The sequence below is a fragment of the Ischnura elegans genome, chromosome 12 (assembly GCF_921293095.1).
Source record: "Ischnura elegans chromosome 12, ioIscEleg1.1, whole genome shotgun sequence".
NCBI classification, from domain to species: Eukaryota; Metazoa; Arthropoda; class Insecta; order Odonata; family Coenagrionidae; genus Ischnura; species Ischnura elegans.
This window is the reverse complement of record NC_060257.1, coordinates 77920360-77941883: the sequence shown is the minus strand read 5'-3', so window position 1 is coordinate 77941883 and position 21524 is coordinate 77920360. Positions and strand designations below refer to the sequence as shown.

General features: G+C 42.5%; 2 protein-coding genes across 2 annotated transcripts; one reads left to right on the top strand and one right to left on the bottom strand.

Annotated features, from left to right (window-relative positions):
- Positions 1-4553: 4553 nt before the first annotated feature.
- Positions 4554-6869, top strand: LOC124169273 (piggyBac transposable element-derived protein 3-like). The gene is made up of 3 exons (XM_046547835.1): positions 4554-4764; positions 4958-5162; positions 5259-6869. The coding sequence occupies exons 1-3, from the start codon at positions 4737-4739 to the stop codon at positions 6856-6858; spliced, it is 1833 nt and encodes a 610-aa protein (XP_046403791.1). The 5' UTR covers positions 4554-4736; the 3' UTR covers positions 6859-6869.
- Positions 6870-15132: 8263 nt separating this feature from the next.
- On the bottom strand, positions 15133-17526 carry LOC124169162 (piggyBac transposable element-derived protein 4-like). Its single transcript, XM_046547673.1, has 2 exons — positions 17154-17526; positions 15133-16947 (listed from the first exon to the last, which is right to left on the bottom strand). Exons 1-2 carry the CDS (start codon positions 17290-17292, stop codon positions 15299-15301), a joined length of 1788 nt encoding a protein of 595 aa, XP_046403629.1. The 5' UTR covers positions 17293-17526; the 3' UTR covers positions 15133-15298.
- Between the last annotated feature and the right edge of the window lie 3998 nt (positions 17527-21524).

Below are 21524 nucleotides of genomic sequence, written 5' to 3'. Positions count from 1 at the left end.
CGGCCTTCTCATTTCCAGCAATACCCACATGTCCAGGAACCCACAGAAAACGGATTTTCACTTTTTTCCGAGCAAGGGAAAGTAGTCTATTTTGAATTTCCTGGACGATTGGGTGACCGGGAGAAAAACTGGAAATGGACTGCAGGGCGCTCATGGAGTCGCTGCAGACCATAAAGGACGCGTTGCTACACTTAATACCATCCAGAGCCATCTTTATGGCGAACAGTTCTGCCGTATAGCCGCTACACAGCGGACTGAGCTTGGCCTTGAGGGTTCCATGGTGAGACGAGATCACTGCACACCCGCACGCACGCTCCGACTTCGATCCGTCCGTGTAAACAGGAATGAAGGCGGTGCATTACTTCCTTGAAGCTATGCTGGTATTCCGCGGCAGTTGTCAAAGATTTTTGATTTTTGTGGAGGACAAAGCTGACTTGTGGAAAAGGTACCTGCCAAGGTGCATTTTCCGAATTCCCAATGGGGTACACTTCTGGGAGTATAAACTCACTGTCAAGGATAAAATTATTAAAAGTAATACTTAGGGGTCTAGTTGCCCTAGGCCGCCTATTAATTAAAAATATTTATAAAGCGTGGGTTAAAAATAATATTAAAACTAGGATGCCCTCTCATTGTTAGAATTTTAGCAACATAGTTTTAGCAACTTAGCAACATAAAAAAAAATAATATCTTTATCTTTATTCTTTATAGTTGCACATGAGGATGTTTCGGCGTGCAGTCAACGGGGGCTCCCCAGAATCTGAGTAAACACTCAAGACCGGAGAAGTCCTGAAAGCTCCAGTTGCCAATCGAAGCCCCGCATTGTGAACCGTGTTCAAAGGTCTCAAATAGCTTTCACGGGCAGAGGAGTAGACCAAACATCCATAGTCTAATTTCGAGCGCACCAATGCTCTATACAATAAAAGCATCGTGGAGCGATCGGCACCCCACGAGTAATTACATAGATATCGCAGGATATTTAAAACTTTAAAACATTTGTTTTTTAAAAACTCAATGTGCTCACGCCAATAGGAGGGAACACTCAAAATTAAAAATTGGTTTTCGCTATTTAGAACCAAAAAGATATGATTGAAAAACACACACGCCAAATTTTAGAGCTCAAAGTCGATTTTTAACCGAGATAAGTAGCTTTGAAAGTCCGCTAGGAGCTTCGGCCACGCCCACGGCGCGAAACGTATTTCTATTGGCTGACGCCGCGTGACGTGTGAACCTCATGAATGTCGCGAGAGTAATGCTTGAAGAAGCCGTAAACACACTGCGTTCGTGGAAATAGTGGTCAAAAGTTTATCGTCATGGCGAAACACAATGTTAATTTTGTTCTGGGAGATACCAGAAGTGTACTGACATTATTAACACGGACTCTGGACAATTTTTCGTCTCAAAAAGAATCATTTCTTTGAAATGAAACTTCTCACGATGAAATGTTTACACTTTTGAAAGAGACAGTAATCACGGCAATTATCGTGGATGTTTGTTTTTTGTGGACTTACCATCATAAAACCCTTTAATTATTACTGGTTTTGGTCCACTTATGTTCCCGATAAATGTTCAAGTCAGTTTCCTTCTATGAAAAATGGTAAACAATTGTCATCAAAATGGAAGAGTAACTCAGAGATGGGGATTTTGACATGAAAATATCCGTAAGTTCACTTATATTTACATCAGAGTTACACGTACAGTCACTTTCAAAAGTTTTAGGACAAAGTTTGTGGCACCACTTCTGCTTCTCAAGGAAATTTAGTATCCTATGCTCCTTTCGTAGTTATCTGCTGCACTCCGCTGACATTCCGCTTGTGATTATATACATGCACACAAAGGGACAAATTATATTATACTGCAAATTTATCATTCCCCTTCTATTTACGTAGGGTGTAATGATTATTTCGTGAGCATTTACTGCATACTTGCACCGGTTTTTACCCTTAGTGGTTAAAGTAATTATTAAATGATTTTTGACATGTAATGGATCGCCGCGGCGGTGGCCTAGTGCAACGCTTTGAGCTCGGGTAGTGAAGATTGAGGGGTCGGGACTGTCTCTCATAATTTTTTCAGCTTCTTTTCCTACTTATTAACAGGTTTTTTATAATCGTAATTTCGCTGTATTTGATATTATGCTTTTATTATTGCCGATGCGAAGTTTTAAAATTAAGAGTAAAATGGTGGACAAAATCCTGGCGTTAGCGTATAGTTTGAAGCCTGGCGAAAGGAGTCACTCATTATATTTTATTGTTTGACAATTATTCTGTTTAGATTGATGATAGTTCAAACTATTTGATAGTATTCATCCAATAAGTATTTGCCTCCGATTTCTCTGTTTTTTTTTGTAAGATTTTCAAAGTTATCTGTGTTTATTATTTACTATTTGTTCTTCTATTTAAAGACCTGGCGGCACCGGGAGTCAAATGTGCTTATTTCTGCTCATTGTGAGTAATTCGATATCGCAGTGTTCCTGGAGTAAAAATTTGAGATTATCATGTATTTGTTTGTACTATTTGACACATCACCGGGTTAGCGTCGAAGACTCTTTCCGTTGCAGTGGTTGCCTTTTAATGCGCAAGATAGAAACAAAGAGTGAAAACCAGGGCAAAGATGCAGTAAATGCACACGAAATAATCATTATATCCAACATTAATTGAAGCAGAATGATATATTTGCAATTAAAAATTAAAATTCCCCGTTGAGTGCGTATATATTTAAGCACATACGAAATTTTTGCGATGTGCGCTCAAAGACAACAAAAGGAGTAATGCAAACTAAATCTCTTTAAGAAGCAGACGTGATTTACATTAAAAATGACCCTCACACATTCTATAACAGCCTATTTCTGAAGGAATATGCAGTCTCCGTGCAGCGTCGCACCACCGCCTTCCCCGGTCTGGGTCGTTTGGCACCACAAAAAATACTTTTCTGGCGTTTAAGGAGAGGTAAATTTACATCACGGCATACAACAATATACAAAAGGTTTCCTCCCACTCATTTAAAATTCTCCGTTTTATATAGTATTTACTTATACTCGAAATAACGTATACGACAATGCACTCCTTATGCAAGCAATGCAGACATCATGAGGTTCACACGTCATCAACATGGCGTCGCCCGAGAAATACGTTTTTAGCGCGGAATTCAAGTTGAAACTTCAAACTGCTCTATGGGCGAAATTATTCTGCGCTCAATGGTAAAATTTGGTGAGAGCCTTTCTTACACCCATTGCTATATAAATCAGATAAAATATTTGGTAGTGTAATCCCTTCTATTAAGGCGACGGTCAAAAATCAAACCCAGAAAGCGGGCTGAATCCGTATAAGGTAGAATTCGGCCGCTCAGGCGAAGTTCTGGTGGAGGAACTTGTGCCCGCTTACGATGGAAGTGGACACATTTCGTTTTTTCAACGGAAAAACGAAATCCACTTCGATTCGACCATTCCCCAAGTCTGTTAAGGGTCAGCTGGATGACCCGTGCGGCACTAGCAATTGTGGACGATCGACAGAAAATGGCCAAGTCGTCCACGAATAAGGAGCCCATCACTGGTGTTCTGACGCATTCTGTAACGTCATTTATCGCAATGGCGAAGAGTGTGACGCTGAGTACAGAGCCTTGTGGTACCCCATTATGTTGTGTAAAAGGTCCGGATAAATGATTACCTATTCTTACTTTAAAAACACGGTCTGCTAAAAAATTTTTGATAAAAATTGGGAGATTTCCTCTTAGGCCCCACTCATGTAACGTATTCAGAATCTTCTGGCGCCAGACTCGGTCATACGCCTTCTCCAGATCGAAGAACACGGCTATGACATGCTGGCCCAGAAGGAAAGCCTCTTGGATAAAATTTTCGGTTCTCACGAGGTGGTCTGTGGTGGATCTACCTCGCCTGAAACCGCACTGGATATTTGAAAGAAGGTTCCGACGCTCCAACCACCAAACGAGCCGACGCGACGGTTCACCATTCTTTCCATGGTCTTGCATAGACAACTGGTCAAGGATATTGGCCTATAATTATTTGGGTCTGTTTTATCCTTTCCTTGTTTGGGGATAGGGACAACTACGGATTCCCGCCACGCTGTAGGGAAGCTTCCCTCAACCCAAATTTGATTGAGGGTATGGAGAATATCCATCAACGCGTTCTCCGGAATATTCCGAAGAAATATGTTTCGGACACCGTCCACTCCTGGCGCGGTGTCTTTAGAATCGTTTATGGCGGACTTCAGTTCCCATAAGGAAAAAAGATCATTGTATCCGGCTGCTGCGTGCGATTCGGTGAAGTTCAAGTGTGGGGAGCGTTCCCTAATAGACAGGAAGTTTGCTGAGTAGTTCTCGTCGCTGCTTGTCTTGGCAAACGCTTCCCCGAGAACGTCGCATATCTCCTCCGGTGTGTGAATATTCACACCTTGAAATACAAGGCACGAAACGCCGTGAAAGTGCCGTGCTCCCGAGATAGCCCTCACCTTATTCTAGACCTGAGTTAGTGGAGTCCTGTTGTTGATGGAGGATACATAATTTATCCAGGAGGCCTTCTTTGACTCCTTTATCCTCTTCGGTCCCCTTGTCCACATATGTGGACGGCCGGTTTATTATTAATTCACAGGCTAGTTTCTTCCAGTAGAATATTGTACTCTTGTACGCATCTGTGGACATACCTTTTTTTGAATTTTCCGCCTTGACAGCGCCAATTCTACATACTAGAAGCTATTTATTTCAGCATTTGTTTTCCAGAAATCAAAATGGCGGCCACAAATAAGCACATGGGAAGTAAGTAAACTATATTTCCGCTAATTTTCACTGGTTCATGTTGAATTTTTTTCTTTTAATGTAATCATTATTTATACTTATGATGGTAGTCTGTTGTTTTTCGTGCGACCACCAATTATTTTTCTATCCTTCAATTAACAAATGTACACATATGTGGACATCGGGTTTAACTTTGCTGTTTAACATGCTATAGGCCTCTCTGCTGATGACATTTTGGAAATGTTAGGAGATAGTGATGTGGATATTCCAGGGGAAATATCTAGTGGTGAAGATGAAGAACATGATTTTAATGAATATTTAGAAGAATATTCAAGTGAAGATGATGTTCCACTAGCATCACTCCGTTCACCGAATTCAGAAAAAGGCACTCCGAAGAATAAAAAATGGACACGTGACAAGTGAGTTAAAGTGCATTGAATGATACTGCATGCACTTATGAATACATTGGTGATAATAATAAATAAGTAATCTGCAAAAAATTGTACAACTTACAGGATGCCACCATATGTACACGACGTAGAAGATCTCTTTTGTGAAAATGAGGAAGGGAGTCAAAATTTCCTCGATATGTTTTTCGAGTATTTTCCTCCCAGCTTTTGGAAAAGTGTGGTAGAACAAAGCAACCTGTATTCAGTACAAGTAAGAGATCATCGCTCCATTAATATGACCTACGATGAAATCATCAGATTTGTTGGCGTGTCCATTTTGATGGGTTCACTAAATTATCCGCAAACAAGGCTGTATTGGAGTAGGGATTTGGCCGTTCCTCTCATTCAAAAAGTCATGTCACGGGACAGATTTTTCGAGTTAAGGAATCATTTACATTTCGTTGACAAATTTGTTACTAGCGATAGCGATGACAAGTTACAAAAAGTAAGACCGATACTTGATGCCTTTTTGAAAAAATGTCACATGCTACCTAGATCGAATGAACAATCTGTAGATGAACAAATGATTTCTTTCACTGGTAGATGTCCTAATCGACAGTATGTACCGAATAAGCCACATCCAGTAGGACTAAAAAATTTTGTTCTTGCAGAAAGAGATGGTCTTGTTCTTGATTTTCATATCTATGTTGGAAAAGGAACCATTCCTGATAAGGACATGAGGGAGCTTGGTCTGGGCGCAGGAATTGTGAAGTTGCTAACGAGGACGATCAGCCATTCCATCATCTACTGCGACCGCTTCTTCACTAGTGAAAAACTAGGTGATTACCTAGTGGCAAATAATTTTAACCTCTGTGGTACTGTCATGAAAAACAGAGTAGGTGGTGCACTTAGTATTTTGAAATCCGACAAAGAATTAAAACGGGGTGATTATGACGAGGTTCTGCGCAGTGATAAAAAAATGTGTTGTGTCAAGTGGCAGGATAGTAAGGCAGTCACTATGCTATCTACTTGCATAGGTAGTGAACCCCACTCATCTTGCTTGAGATGGGACAAAACAGAGAAGAGGAAACGTGAAGTCAACCAGCCTCTAGTTATAAAAAAATACAACCAATGTATGGGAGGAATTGATCTTTGTGATCGACTTCTAGCATATTACTCTTCTTCAATGCGTACCAAAAAATGGCCTTTACGGGTATTTACGCACTTTGTTGATTTGGCTATAGTAAATTCCTGGGTAATGTACCGCCGAAATTGTGTGAAGGCAGATGTACCAAAAAGAGAAATTGCCTCACTTTTGCAATTTAGAACTCGATTAGGCAATGCAATGATTCACTTTGAATCTGGAAGGGTTGAAATCAGGGAGGAGATCCAAAAAAAAAGAGGCAGGCCATCAAAATGTAGTTCAATTAGTCCAGGCCCTCATGAGAGTTCTAAAATATGTGTAAATGAAGAAACAGGCATTGAAGATCAGCAAATTGACCACGAGGATCAAACCCAGCAAAAACGTCGAAGAATCATACACCCTGTCAATGACGTCAGATTTGACAGGATAAATCATTGGCCTATTTTTAGCAATGACAAAAATGCATCACGATGCAGACACTCTGGCTGTTCATCAAGAACTAGGATTAAATGCCAAAAGTGTGATGTATACTTATGTGTGAGCCTCAATGGCTGTTTTCAAAAATTTCATACAAGGCACTAAACATGCTGAAAGAAAACAATAGTTTTTTATTTTTTTAAGATTGTATTATGTATCATAATAATTGAACTATTTGATTTGTACTAAGATTTTAATTACTTATGTGCCTTTATTTTAATGTCATTGTAATTCATACTTGACATAACTGTTTATTTGAGAAATATTAAAAAATAAAAATTACTAAAAAAATTATTTATTCTTCATTTTGTTGATAAACTTTTATATTTTTATTCGTGGTACAATTTTTTCGCATGCAATAATAGTATTTGATCAATTAAGTAAAAAAAGTACATATATATCGCAATAAAAAACAGAAAAGTATATTTCACAATCTGCATATATGATCCTCATGTCCACATATGTGGACATAGAATATTTTAACAATTATAGAAACAATTTCAAAAATACTTCCACACACAATGTCAGTAGTCTCATATGTGCTAAATATTAGCAAGGAAACATGTTTCTGAGAGCCAGGTTTTTTTCGGGACCGAAGAGGTTATAATTAGTCGAGCCTTTGCTCTGAGTCGTCGAAATGAGGCAAGATTAGAGGCAGTTGGAAACTTATTAAAAATACGGAGGGCACGTTTCCGTTTCTTAATAGCTTCGGCGCATTCCTCATTCCACCATGGTACCGCTGGTCGACGGATTGCGCCCTTAGATAAGGGGACACTACGTTTCGCTGCGTCCACTATGCTAGCGGTTAGCACCTCAACGTTCTTTGTTCCGCCCCGAAGAGCATCGTACGTGAAATTAAAAGAATTTTTAAAAGCAGACCAGTCGGCTTTGTGGACAATCCAGTTGCCCTCGCGGATAAAATTCGTATTGTTAATCTCGTCAGATTTGATTAAAATCGGGAAGTGGTCACTACCACAGAGATCCGTATGGACAGACAGTTTCAGTCTTGTAAAAATGCTGCTCGTGCATAAGCACAAATCAATGGAGGAATATTCTCCGTTAAAGGAGTTAAAGCGTGTCCTCTCGCCATTGTTCAATAAAAAGAGGTTAAAATCTCGGAAAAAGCTGCTTAAAATCCGTCCCCTTCTGTTGCGTTGGGCAGAAGGGCCGCCCCACAGAGGATCATGAGCGTTAAAGTCACCCAATAAAATATAGGGTCGCGGCAATTGACGTATGAGGGCTTGAAGGTTATTGTCATTTACCGGAGCATCTTCCGGGAGGTACACGTTGCACAGCGTTACCTCCATGGGTGCATGGACGGTGACGGCCACAGCCTGGAATGGGGTGGTTAGCCGCACACGGGAGGTGTGTAGGGTATCCCGGACCGCTATTGCTACACCACCTTGGGCTCTTCGCCCACTCAAGTCATCCAACCTAGTCACACTATATCCCTTTAAAATTCCCTTGTCTGTCGATTTAAAATGCGTTTCTTGTAGACATATACATGAAGGGTTAAAATCATTTATTAAAACAGCCAGCTCCTCCTTATGCCGATAAAATCCATTACAATTCCATTGTAATATAAAAGTCATAAAAAGGTTTAAAAAGGGTGAAAGATAAAAACAGAAAAAAAAGATGTAAATATTTAAACTTGGAGCAGCATTAGCCCGGAAATCTGTGGAATCATCGCTTCAAGCGACTTTTCCTTCCCTTATTCCTGACTTTTTCGATCTCTGTGTCCGAAATACAGAGATCTTCGTCTATGTCCTCCTGCATCGGTTCCATACCTTTGCCGGAGGGACCAGGAGAGGGAGTTTTCTCTCGCTGGTCAGGTTTTCTGGTGGTTTTCTTTCCTGTATTTTTGGGAGACACTACGGAGGTGTTAGGGGTGTTTTTTTTATTGTTGCTACTATTACTCGCATTCGTTTTTTTTAATACATCTATCTGCTTTTCAGGTTCCGTCTGCGTAGAAATGGTGCACTTCTTAACTGGAGCGGAGGCGATTGCGGCAAAGGAACGCGAGAAAGAGGGGGCACTAAGGGCTTTGAACTTTTTCCTTGCCTCTAGGTAAGATATTTTATCCACAGTTTTAATTTCCATAATCTTCCGTTCCTCTTTCATTTTCGGGCAATCGCGAGAATAAGCCGCGTGCGTACCCTCGAAATTCACGCAGCAGGCCGCTTCAGCACATTTGTCCCCATCGTGCTTGTCCTTGCCGCAGCGCGGGCAGGTGGCCTTGCCCTCACATCGCGGTGCGATGTGGCCGAATTTTTGGCACTGGAAACAGCGCATCGGGGCTGGTATGAATGGTCGCACGGGCACTGATTCATACCCTATGAACACTTTATCAGGGAGCCGGTCACACGTAAATGTAAGCACTACAGAGGTGGTGTTTACTATTTCTCCATTCCGTTTCGTTGTCAGCCGACGAGCGTCGCACACTCCCTGGGATGCCATCTCTTGTTTGATTTCGTCAACGTCCACATGTAGTAGGTCGAAATGGCTTATAACTCCCCGACAAGTGTTCAGGGTTCGGTGAACCTCCACTGTCACTGGGATGTCGTGCATCAGTTTCACGTTGAGAACCTTCTCACTTTGCGCCTGGTTTGCCGTTTCGATCAAAAGGGATCCATCCCGTAACTTTTTGGCCGATTTTATATCACCTGGGACCGTAGCAGAGAGGACTTTACGAATTAAGAAAGGGGACACTTTTTTTAGTGTTTCCCCTTCCTTCTGACATTTCATTATAAGAAATTTACTGTTTTTCATTTCTCCCCCATTCGTTTCCAGACGGGATCTTTTTGTTGGAGATAAGAAGTTATTATCCATACGCTCGTACAAAATTCGTCCCCTGGGCTCCCCACCCACCACGGAGCCACACATTCGGGACGCCACACCGAGATCCGGTGTGGTCGCCAGGGCTACCCAAGGGATATAGGAACCTTCGATAGGAGGCCTCTTTCGGGTTAGAACCTCCAGCGCGGGGGCCCTCCGATCCCACACGCCTTCGGCCGCCCTACGGAGACCCCCATATCTCCAGCACTAACCCGTCCTGGCGTACGCTCGGAAGGAGCCGCCAAGCTCCCCAGCCACCAGGAGCCGATTGACCGAGCTGGGCTCTTCTCGGCCGCCCGTTTTTCGGGGAATCCAGGGCCGAAGTGGGGTATTGAAATCCGGCCCATACCGGGTTTCCGACGCCCAGCTGGGTGCCGGAGAACTCACCCACCAGGATCCCCTTCTCCCCCTTGTACGGGTCTCCACGCACGGCAAACACGTGGGTGATTCTGGACGCCAGATGTTACGGCTACTCAGAACAGCAGAGTCACATGCTGTCTGGACACTATCCTAGCGTACGAAGGGTTTTTTGACGAGGTTGTCTCCCCGGTGGGCTCGGGTCCGTGGGGGCGCGACTTCCCAAAGGAAGAGATTACTCTCTTCCCCCCGTGCGGGGTACAATGTTTATTAAGAAGCCATAGCATGAACAGCAAACCTGCCAGCATGGTACTAATATATCAGGTAGGTCGTTGCGCATCTCGTCACATATCGATACTCGTGGGTTTCGATTGTGTGACGTAGTGTGGAGAGCAAAGTCAAGCAAAGTGAAGCAAAGTGGCCGCGTTGAAAACGCATGAGAGTGTTACTCTGTGTAGTAGGAGATTTATAATTGTGAAAACAGCGATTCTTGAATCGAAATGTCTTTCTGTGCTGTTTTTGGATGCAACAACAGCCGCAGAAATGGAAATTTCAAGTTCTTTCGTTTTCCTAGAGATAACAACACGAGGATGAAGTGGGTGAATGCATGCCGGCGAAAGGACAGCTTTAATTTAAATACGGGTAAGTAAGAGCGAGAGTCATTGTTTTAATGCATTTTTTTAAGTTTTGAGCATTTGGTTGATATCCTCGATTGTTACCGCAGAAACGGACGTGTATGAGGTCGAAAATTGTTTTTGAAAAGCACGGGCATTAATGGAAAAATGTCCTTCTTAGCCGACAATTGGCAATTACTATTCTCGCGATAGTGGGTTAATGTGTTTTTAGTTGTTCTCTCTTCTACGACCCACATATGAAGTATTATATCTTTGAATTGGTTGTTAAATACAATTTGAAGTGAGGCATTGTGGATGGACGCTGTTAACAGTTGGAAATTTGGGCAAAAATGAAAATATATAATGTATTTCAGCCCTTCAAAGTTTTTCATGTGTGATTGTCAGAGTCCGAAAACTTATGCCCAGAAATTATCATGTTTTGCTAAAGCACCATTTAGTAATGTTCTTTCGTTAATATCATGGGGGTTATTTGTATTCCAACATAGATGTAACTTAGACCTCTCATTTTGCAATACGATGATAGGAAGCCTTATATGGTGAACTACCCCGGTAAATAATGAATATCTTAACTTCTAATGACTGCGATAGGAAGCATTTATTATAAACATCCTTCATTACTTTTTGAAGTAATTTATATTCATATTGTGTTATTTAAAATATTTCCCTTTTCAGCTCGAATTTGCTCGGTTCATTTTGATGAAACTTCATTCTTCAAAAGCCTTCAACAAACTCTGCTAGGCTATTCGCCAAAGAATAGTAGAAAGCTGAGGGATGATGCTATACCGACCCTTTTGTTACCTTTCTTATGTGAGGAAAAAGGTGTGTCCACACCAAGAAGGGAAAGGCATACCAACAGGGCCAAAAGAAAGCTGGTGGATTCTTTGTTGTTTGGGGACATCCCACAGGAGCAAGGAGTGTGGTGTATTTTCAAACTATTTTTAATCTTCGAAATTCATCATTTCAGACTCTCGGACATAGAAAAATGCTTGGAGGAAAATGAAGGAGGATGTACCGAGCAGCAAAAGCAGAATGAACTCCAGCAGTTGCAACGAAAGATTGTTGAATTGGAGTCTGAAAAGGGAGAACTTATGAAAACAACTGTGGAGCTGGAAAGAAAAAATTCTGAGCTGCAAGACAAAATAAACGTGCAGGAGGCAGAGAAGAAAAAAGAAAATTCACAAGATACTGTCAGGCTTGTTTTCACCTGGGCAAGTGAAGGCAATTCTTAATCCAGGTAGAAGAATTGTCTGGAGTGAAGCAGATGTCTCTGCTGCCATTTCTTTGAGGTATGTCAGTGCTAAGGCATATCGGTATTTGAGAAACCACCTGAAATTTCTCTTGCCCTGTATCACTACCCTAAAATCATGGGTTGCAAGATATGATTTCAATTGTGGACTCCAGAAGAGTGTTTTAGCTATAATGAACATAAAGAGTAGGCACTTAAGTGACCTTGAGAGACCTACTGTCATATCATTTGACAAAATGAAAATAAGCTCTGACATGTGTTTTGATAGAAAGTCAGAGCAGGTTGTAAGCCCCTGTGATCAGGCTCAAGTTGTAATGGTGAGAAGCCTGTTTGGTAAGTGGAAACAACCCATTTATTACGACTTTGACCAGCCAATGACAAAAAGGGTAGGTACTGTTCTCCATTGTATTGGCACTGGAACACAATGGCTACCAAGTCGTAGCCCAAGTGAGTGATTTGGGTCCATCTAATCGTGGTCTTTGGAAAGAGTTGGGTGCAAGTATGTGTAGCACTTCTTACAAAAACCCCCATGATCCCAACAGACAGGTGTTTGTATTTTCGGATGTTCCCCACTTGATTAAATTGCTCAGGAACCATTTGGTCGACAATGGTTTCATTTTGAGCGATGGAAAAATTGTTTCTGTTAGTGTTTTGGAGAAACTTCTCTCACTACAGGGGGAACTTAATCTAATTCCAAAAATAACTGCAGAGCATTTGCACCCCTCTCCGTTTAGGAGACAAAATGTGAAGTTGGCTACCCAGCTTCTGTCGAACACGGTTGCCTCAGCTTTGCTTTATATGGAGCACAATGGTATTTTAAATTATGTAAGTGGTGCATCATGCTTCATCAAGGGTATCAATGACTTTTTTGATGTATTTAATTCATCAGTAATTTATGATAAGCATGGACCACGGCATGCATATGGGGCGGATTTGCAGCGCCAGGACGAGATTCTGGACAATGTTGAGAAATGCATCCTAGCATGCAGGGTTGTAGGATCTAAAGACTTACAGCCATTTCAGCAAGGGATCATAATTAACATTAGATCCCTGAAGAATATGTTCAGTTATGTCAGTGAACGCCATGGTGTTAAATACATCCTGACTACTAAGTTGAACCAGGATGGCCTGGAGTGTTTTTTCTCTTACATTAGGGGTTTAGGGAGTGCACATGACCACCCTAATGCTATTGCATTCAAGCAAAGGATTCGTGCCTATGTTATGGGGAAACATTCTGAGGCTGTGTTTACAGTGAACACCAACACCACTGATTCCTCCAAGGAGCAATGCCTCATTTCTTTAACAGAGGAGGAAGAGGGCTTATCAAAAATGCAGGATGAGGTCTGCATTACGATATATATATTGAAAGGACTCATTCCAGAGGGTGATCATATAGATCAGGGTGTTGATGACGAGCAGGAGTTGAGTAGTGCTATTATATCCTGTGGTGATGTGGATGAGGATGCCTTAAGGTATATAGCTGGGTATATTGCCTCACGATTTAAATTTAAATATCCATGGTTGCGTGACATGACGAAAAATGTAGTCCCTGGAAATGACTGGATAGGGATGGTGTCATTGGGTGGGCTTGTACACCCAACAGAAGAGTTTTTTGCAGTTCTAAAAACAGCAAATGTAAAATTTTTGAATTTTCATGGGGAGTACATTAATAGGAGTCAATATGTTTTTTCCCATGTTACAAAGAGCATAATGGCTGATATTGATGCGAAGTGGCCTGAAGAGGTCATTTCTTGTTTTGTAAGAACTAGGACTTTCATTAGGTTGAAATATTTGAATAAAATGCTGAAGGACAATGAAAGTGGTAGGGCATTGAAGAAGAAGCTGAGGAAGGTGAAGTTATAATACAGTCGGATATGGATTTAAGGTTTTTGCAATCAATGTTTTTCTGCATGTACTGTTTATTTTTTGGGGTCCTAATTCATTCCTATCCGAGCAATGATAATATTATCCTTATTTAACGTTTCCGCATTTAAGGTTGTAAAGATTTTTCCTGCTCAAGATTTTTTTGCATGACTTAATGTTATTCACTATGGTTGATTCAAATGAATGTCGAAAACCACGAATTGCTACTCAACAAGAAGGATTCTACGGTATTTTAAAATGGATAATCTTGTAAATTTTGATTTAAATATTTGTGTGCAGTGAATAAAATATCAAAACTTTCGATCCGAGCAATGAAAATATTATCCTTATTTGGCATCAGCTTCTTCTTCAATGCCCTACCACTTTCATTGTCCTTCAGCATTTTATTTAAATATTTATATTCAAATGTCATAAACTTTGTGAAATGATTAAATAAACTTTTCAAAATATGAATGCGGTAAAATTATTGAAAGATAATTGGGAAATATTCACACCATATCCGATTTCATCGTCGCTGTGTATGTTATTCGCAGTATGATCTACTGCGCCGTCGCTGTTTTCCATCTCAGCTACTGAAAATAATGAACGGTAAATTTATACTTATGAAGAAGAAACACATAATCTACCAAAAGCAACAGCTGAATTCGTAAACAAACCTCCGAAATCCGTGGACATGCCTTCGTAATATTCCCGAAGTCGAGCATCTTCTTCACCGAAATCGATTGTTTCATCTTTTTCGGTAAGCTCAGCGTTAAGCTTAGCGTTTCTCTCTCCGCCAATTCGTCATGATTTTTAGTACGTTATTTTTGGCATTCTGAACTTCACACGGAAAAATCGAATTAACGAACAGAATGCCCTTCAACTTTCCAATCAATGCTTAGAAGATCAAAGTAAATTACAAGAACCTTACAGGGTAACTTATCGCACGTCAATTGTTTTCGCCGATTTCTCCCTTCAATTTTTTCGGACGCTGTGCATGTGCTCCTATGTACGCCGCCATATTAATTGCCGAGCTGAAGCGAGGAGGTCCTGCACGTGGAAAAGAATTTTTTTATGGAACTTTTGAGAAGTATGGAGTACGACGAGAGCTCCCTGGAAAGTTGGTGCTCCAACTCCAGCATCCGGAGGAGCGAGAGGGAAAGTCGAAAAAAAACAGTGGAGTTTTACACTTCTACAGCGATAGCACGACGGCGGCCGTGAAAGACTTAGGCAGATATATCAAGGACCCCATAGTCAACGAGGACTTTAACACTTTGAGTGCTAGCGCTTTAAAGCCTCATCCTTACCCCAGTGCTGGGCGTTTTTACGAAAGTTTAGAAATTTTTAATAATTTTACTACAATACATAGAAATTGAAAATAAAGACGACCATATTGTTTATGAATTTATCTTTAATTATGTGTTTAGGTGTAATATACGCAAATAATATAATATTTTTGCCATCTCTACAAAAATAATCAATTTTCTTAAAAAAAGAAAATTGAAAATTCCGGATTTGTAATACAAATGATAATCACAATTAAAATTAAATATACATTTTCCTTTCAAATACCATTATGTGAAGTGTGAGCATCATTTTTATCGACTATTTATGTTACATAATTTTTTTTTGTATGATATATTTGAAAGCATGGAGATACACAAAATCCTAAATGGCAAATTTTGCACTCAAAAGATGTGTCCTTTCTCCTTGCCTTCCCTGCTTGCTCTGTACCCTTGTCAGAGCACACTTTACATCTTCTTTGAGCCTTTTTCTTTTCTGGGGGAATTGGTATTCTACTGAGAAAATGTTTTCCGGAGAGACGGGTTAGATGACCTCCACTGGGACCAGGTCCTGATGAAGGTTCTTCCTGAGTAATTGCAAGGTCACTGCAGAGTTCCTTCATGAAAGATGTCATTGGAATTTTTTTCCCTGTAACTTGGTTATACAAGACACATGCATTTTGTACTGTCATCAAAATCATGTGGAAAGCTAATTTCCTCCACCATTTCATACTACGGTGGTCAAATACACCATAGGACATACGCTGGTCAGAAAGGTCTACACCAAATTTTTTCTTATTATAGTTCACCACTGCAGCTGGCTTAGTTCTTTGGTTACCTCTTCTATCACTATAGGTCACCATTTCTGATGTATGTCGTGTACTTATGATGTATACATCACGCTTATCCTTCCAACATAACACGAGTACATTACCTTTCCTCCTGTAAACTTGTTCCCCACGACTTAGTTGAGGATTACGAAGAGCACTGGGCATCCCTCTCCTATTTTTTTGCGTTGTTCCTACCAACCCCGTTTGGAGACCTTCCAATTCCATGGCAAGCAAGGGACTTGTATAGTACCTGTCTGTATACAAAGTATGCCCTTTTCCGGCTAAGTTTCCAAGAAGCCTTGTAACAACATCTTTCACAACATTGTCCTGACCGCAAAATACGTCGAAGTTCCAAATATACCCAGAATCAGATTCAGAGAGCATATATAACTTGATGCCATAACGGCTAGGTTTCTGAGGCATGTATTGCTTGAAACTTAGCCTCCCTCTGAATGCACACATGCCTTCATCGATGGTCACATCCTCTGCCGGTTGGTATGCACATTGAAATCTACTTCTGAGCAACTCGAACATGGGACGAACCTTGTGTAGAGGGTCAAAACCTGCCTCCCCTTTCTTCTTTGCACTGGTGTTATCATTCAAATGAAAATTAGCTAAGATGGATAGGAATCTATCCCTACTCATGACACTAGGGCAGAAATTACATGATATGACCGGATCTGTGCTCCAATGATTGGCCAAAGATGGCCTCTCACTGATGCTCATGTGCAAAATAATTGCTAGGAATTTTCGCACATCACCCAGTGTAACAGTTTTCCACTTCAGCAGCCTGCTGTTAGGAGATATTTGATTCAAACTCCTCTTTTTCTGTAAAATTTGCCGAGCATAAAGATTTGATTGTTCCTTGATGATTTTTATAATATCATCATCAAAAAAATAAGAAAAAAAATCAGCAAGAGGAGTGGTTTTGTCGAGACCAGTTTCCTCAACCATACCAGACATTCCGGTGAAAACATTTATATTTGGAACATGGTCTATTTCACTCCAACCTCCATCTTGTGCATCTGCCATGATCCTTCGTCCACCTCTGCCTCGTGGCCGCCCTCTTCTACCTCTCAAACCCCTTTGATTCATGGCCGCTGCTTCGGTCTCACAATCACTGGTGCTACTGCTGTCACTCGAATCTAAAGGAACAAAATAGAAGTATACAAAACAGGCATTTGAGAAACCAAGTTGAAAATATTCAAGAAACCTTGAGTAATATGTAAGAATAAAATTATCTAAAAAACGACCTTACGCAATATTTCACAAGTAACGTAAGTGGGCTTCAAGAATAACAGAGGTCGTTACGCAGAATAAAAAAAATACCAAATAAAAGACATTAGCTTACCTAAGTCAGATGTCACTTCGTTTAAAATGAAATCTGGATCATCTTCACTAAGTTCAGCATCATCAGAAGTGCCACTGTCATCCCATTCCCGACGTAGTTCTCTAAGAATATCTTCATCACGGAGCATAGCGTCGGCCATGATGACTGCTTTTTCCACAACTGACAGGGTGATGCAATACCTATATTTTTTCGGTCATTACTGTAGTGAGCTGCCATCTAGAATATTTTCTATGCACTAACTCGTGTAAGCAACCGATCTAAGTAGATTTCAGAACGTAATATTACGCTGGCTACATAAAAGACGATCAAATTCAAACTGACGTAATATTACGTTGCCCGCAGTTCTACGAAGATTCACGAGAACGTAATATTACGTCGTTAGCACTCAAAGTGTTAATATCACTTGGGAAGGTCGCGAGGAAAGAGTTCGCTTAACTCAATGTGGCGGTAAGTATTTAAATTTACGAAGTATAGTGTGTGCGGCCAAAATTACGCGGCCTTAATTGCAATAAATTTTTTATTAAATAAAAACGGTTTTGCTTTCCTTAGGATCAATGGAGGAAGCCAAGGAGTCGCAGATGTATTTCGAGAGGCTCATGGCAGTCAATGTGCCGATCAAAGAGGCCATTGAGCTATGCTGCTATCTCGCACATGCTAATATGCGCATTAGGAGGGAGAAAGCTAAGCACACACCAAACGCGAGACGGCAGGAGTGTGTGGCAGCAATACCGGCCGGAGATGCCGTAATTGGGAGCCCCATGCCGCTTCCAAAGCCTGATGCCATTTCGGAGCTGACGAAGGAATTGCGGAATGCGGGTAAGTGAAATATTTATATACATATATATGTAATCGGCGAAATTCAACCTAGATCATTTACACATTTTTTCCAATTCCATTTATATTTTCATTATTCTTTCCTATTTTAGGGAGTGAAGCGCAGAAGGGAAACATCTGCTTAAAATATGCAGCCATATTTCATGGTGGTGGAGAGGAAAAGGTAAGAATCATGTCATTTATGGGGTCTGGGTGAAGTTCTCCATTCTGTAACAAACCTAGTGGAATTATCATGTAACCTTGTCAGAGGCATTGACATTGTGTTGATCATATGCTGTGTTCCTTGCTATCCTTCTCCTTAGCGAGATAGGTCGATATGACCCCACTGTGGTTAGTCTAGTTAGCTATCTATTCTTCATATTGTGAAGGTTTTTATTCCCTCGGCGTAATACATTTGCGGCAGCAAGCCATTGTCTTGCACCTCCCTTTTAAAGGCATATTGCCGTATCTAGTGCCTTAAAGTGAATTTACTCAATTACTCATGCCTATCTTTCAGGTTGTACTGTACCCAGGGTACAAAGTCAGTATAGGAAGGAATGCGAAGGCGAAAATTGTCCATTCCGCAGCGGGGAATCCGGCGAAAATGCAGCGGCAGTTGCTATTGGAATTGAAAGGGAGGGAGTATGTTATGAGCCGGGGGCGAAGGATAAGTGATCCTAGGGCAGGCTAGCGGGCCTTTGGACTTGCTGCCTGCCAAGACCGTCATGCGTGGTGTAGAGCCACATCCTCCACGAGGTGCCCCTGGTTTTCGCAGAACATGACGGATCTAGACCTGGCTGGTCGATAAACTGCTCCCTTCACTACGGTGGGCCTCTGCGCCAAGGTGACCACGTGAGGTGGGGCGGAGGGTGAGAAGTCTCTAGCAGGGGTGACTCCGGTAACCAGGCGACCTCCGGTTTTATTTAGCCTTACTCATGCAAGCGGGGCTCTGTATGGGTGGACCTTTTAATTCCCTACTCGTGGGATTTATATGGATATGAAACCAAAATCTAAAACCTCATCGGAGGCTGCCGCAAGGCGGTCTCTGTCTCTATCTGGGCAGGAGGAGGAGGCCCTGTTGATGAGCCCCTGTGGGGATCGAGACGGGAGCAACTCAACCGCCCTGACAAAAGGGGGCCCTTCGGGGATCCCCACAAAAGCTGGCCCTACTTCCAACCCCTCGGGGGAGGAGGAGGGCTTATTATCAGACTCCTCGGAGTCAACACTCAAAGAGACGCCTCACACTCCCATGACAGTGGAGTCCGACTCTGGTGCTTCCACATTAGGGAGTGTGGCCTCTGACATGAGGAGGCTCTTCACAGAGAGCAAGATTTCCGCCAAGAGGAATAAGAGGTTGCGGAAGAGGGAGAGGCAAAGGGCTGCTAAGGCTGCCGGAGGATCTGCGCCCCCCCCCTGCGAAAGGGTGTACTGCTGGGGACAAAGTACCCAGCAGGGGCCCCGAGCGGGGTGCGGTTGGTGCGGAGACCCCGAAGGCCGCGGCAAAACGGAGCCGAACCCCTGGCGACACTCCTTCCGGCGAAGCGAGAGATAATAAAAGGGTTAAACCCTCATATGCTGAGGTCACCAAGGACCTCAAGAGGATGGCCATCGTTCCTCACAACTACCCGACAAGGGTGGTGACGGAGGAATGGATTGCGGAGATCGAGGGGCGATTGGAAAAACTCTGGGACGCTGTCCCAGAGGGCCAGGAGCTCCCGATCTTTATGGGCACCAGGCTCATCAATGGTGCCATGGAGGTTGCCTGCTGCAACGATCTTTCAGCGTCGTGGCTGGTGACCGCCACGGAACAGATGGGACCTGTAGAAGGGATCGTCTGTAAATGTGTTGAGGCGGACACCCTCATAAAGAGGAGGAGACTGATGGTCTGGGTCCCAGGAAACAGCAGGCCAGAGGTCAAGCCTCTACAAGAGCGACTTAAACGCGTCAATCCTGGGCTTAACATCAGCCTTTGGAGGACGTATGACAGGCAGGTGCTTGCAAAGGGCACCCGATTTATTTTGGGTGTCGATGAGCCATCAGCCGACATCATATCGGGGTCCAACTTTCAAAGGCATATCGGCCTTAGCAAAGTTGAGGTTGCTTTCCTGGGGACTGCAGGGGGGACGAATAAACCGAAACCTCCTGATGAAGAAGCTGCCTCAACCAGCAAGGAGGGAGTGGAGACGTAGCCATGAAGGCATCACTATGCTCCAGGCCAATCTCCAGCACTCCAAGGCCGCCTCAGGGGTCCTGCAAAGGATCCTTTATGAAGGTAAGGTCAATGTTGCTCTGATCCAAGAACCATGGGCTTTCCAAGGGAGGGTCAGAGGCCTGAGTACAACATCTGGTAAAATGTTTCATTGTACCAATGCTGATAGACCAAGGACATGTGTCTTTGTTAATGGGTTGAGAGCCATGCTCTTACCACAATTTACCTCCAGGGACCAGACGGCAGTCCTGCTGACTCTGGGGACTGGTGCCAACATGAGGAGGATTGTAACCTGTTCCTCCTACCTACCGTATGACTCTCCGGAGCTGCCACCGACTGCGGAGTTGGAGAGGTTGGTAAGTTATTGCAGATCTAATGGTCCAGAATTACTAGTGTGGTGTGATGCTAACTCACATCATTTTGTGTGGGGGAGCAGTGACTCCAACGATAGAGGTAGAGCCCTAGTGGAGTACCTCATGACAACTAACCTCCAGGTGCTCAACAGGGGCTCCTTACCCACATTCTCAAATAGTTTGAGGGAGGTGTTAGACATTACTTTTTGCACCAATACACTGGTAAGCTCAGTGAGTGAATGGAGAGTATCCAACAAGGTCTCATTGTCAGACCACAGGCATATTCTCTTCACACTTATGTTCGCTGCTGAAAAGCGAACCACATACCGGAATCCTAGGAGCACGAACCGGGTAATGTACCGAGACTATTTAAGGGATAGCCTGTCACAGACTATTCCTAAAAAATTCAGCAAAGTGGAGGAGATTGATGCTGCTGCGGAACATCTGCAGAAGTGCATCATCACCTCTTACGAGGTCAGCTGCCCGTTAAGAACCAGGAAAGAGAGTGGTAATCCACCCTGGTGGGGAGCAGAGTTAGAAAGTCTCCGAAAGGAGACAAGAAAACTCTTCAATAAAGCAAAGAGAACCAGGTTGCCGCAAGATTGGGAAACCTTTAAGGACACCAAACGTAGGTACAAATCAGCGATCAAAAGCTCAAAAAAGAAGTCTTGGAGGCGCTTTTGCGAGAATGTGGAGTCACTTCCACAACTCTCAAGATTTCATAAAATCATTGCAAAAGACCCGGAAGCCGGAGTAGGGTCTCTTTTGCTTCCCTCGGGAGAATATACGTCTTCTGACAAGGAAGCATTAAAACTTCTGTTGGAGACTCACTTTCCTGGCTCCAAAGAGTCGGAGGAGATGCAACAACGGAAGCCTCCCACCTGTCCGGCTGGGACGGACTGGAGATTGGCCTCCAGCATCGTTAAATATGATATAACAAGATGGGCTATAATGAGTTTTAGCCCTTACAAATCGGCCGGCGAAGATGGAATTTTC

What these genes read in the sequence shown, in the direction of transcription:
- LOC124169273 (XM_046547835.1), top strand. Translation starts at nt 4,737, where the DNA reads ATGGCGGCCACAAATAAGCACATGGGAA. An exon ending in CACAAATAAGCACATGGGAA is followed by an intron (nt 4,765 to 4,957) that starts GTAAGTAAACTA and finishes AACATGCTATAG; the next exon opens with GCCTCTCTGCTGATGACATT. An exon ending in AAAAAATGGACACGTGACAA is followed by an intron (nt 5,163 to 5,258) that starts GTGAGTTAAAGT and finishes TACAACTTACAG; the next exon opens with GATGCCACCATATGTACACG.
- LOC124169162 (XM_046547673.1), bottom strand. Translation starts at nt 17,292, where the DNA reads ATGGCCGACGCTATGCTCCGTGATGAAGATATTCTTAGAGAACTACGT. An exon ending in CGAAGTGACATCTGACTTAG is followed by an intron (nt 16,948 to 17,153) that starts GTAAGCTAATGT and finishes TTGTTCCTTTAG; the next exon opens with ATTCGAGTGACAGCAGTAGC.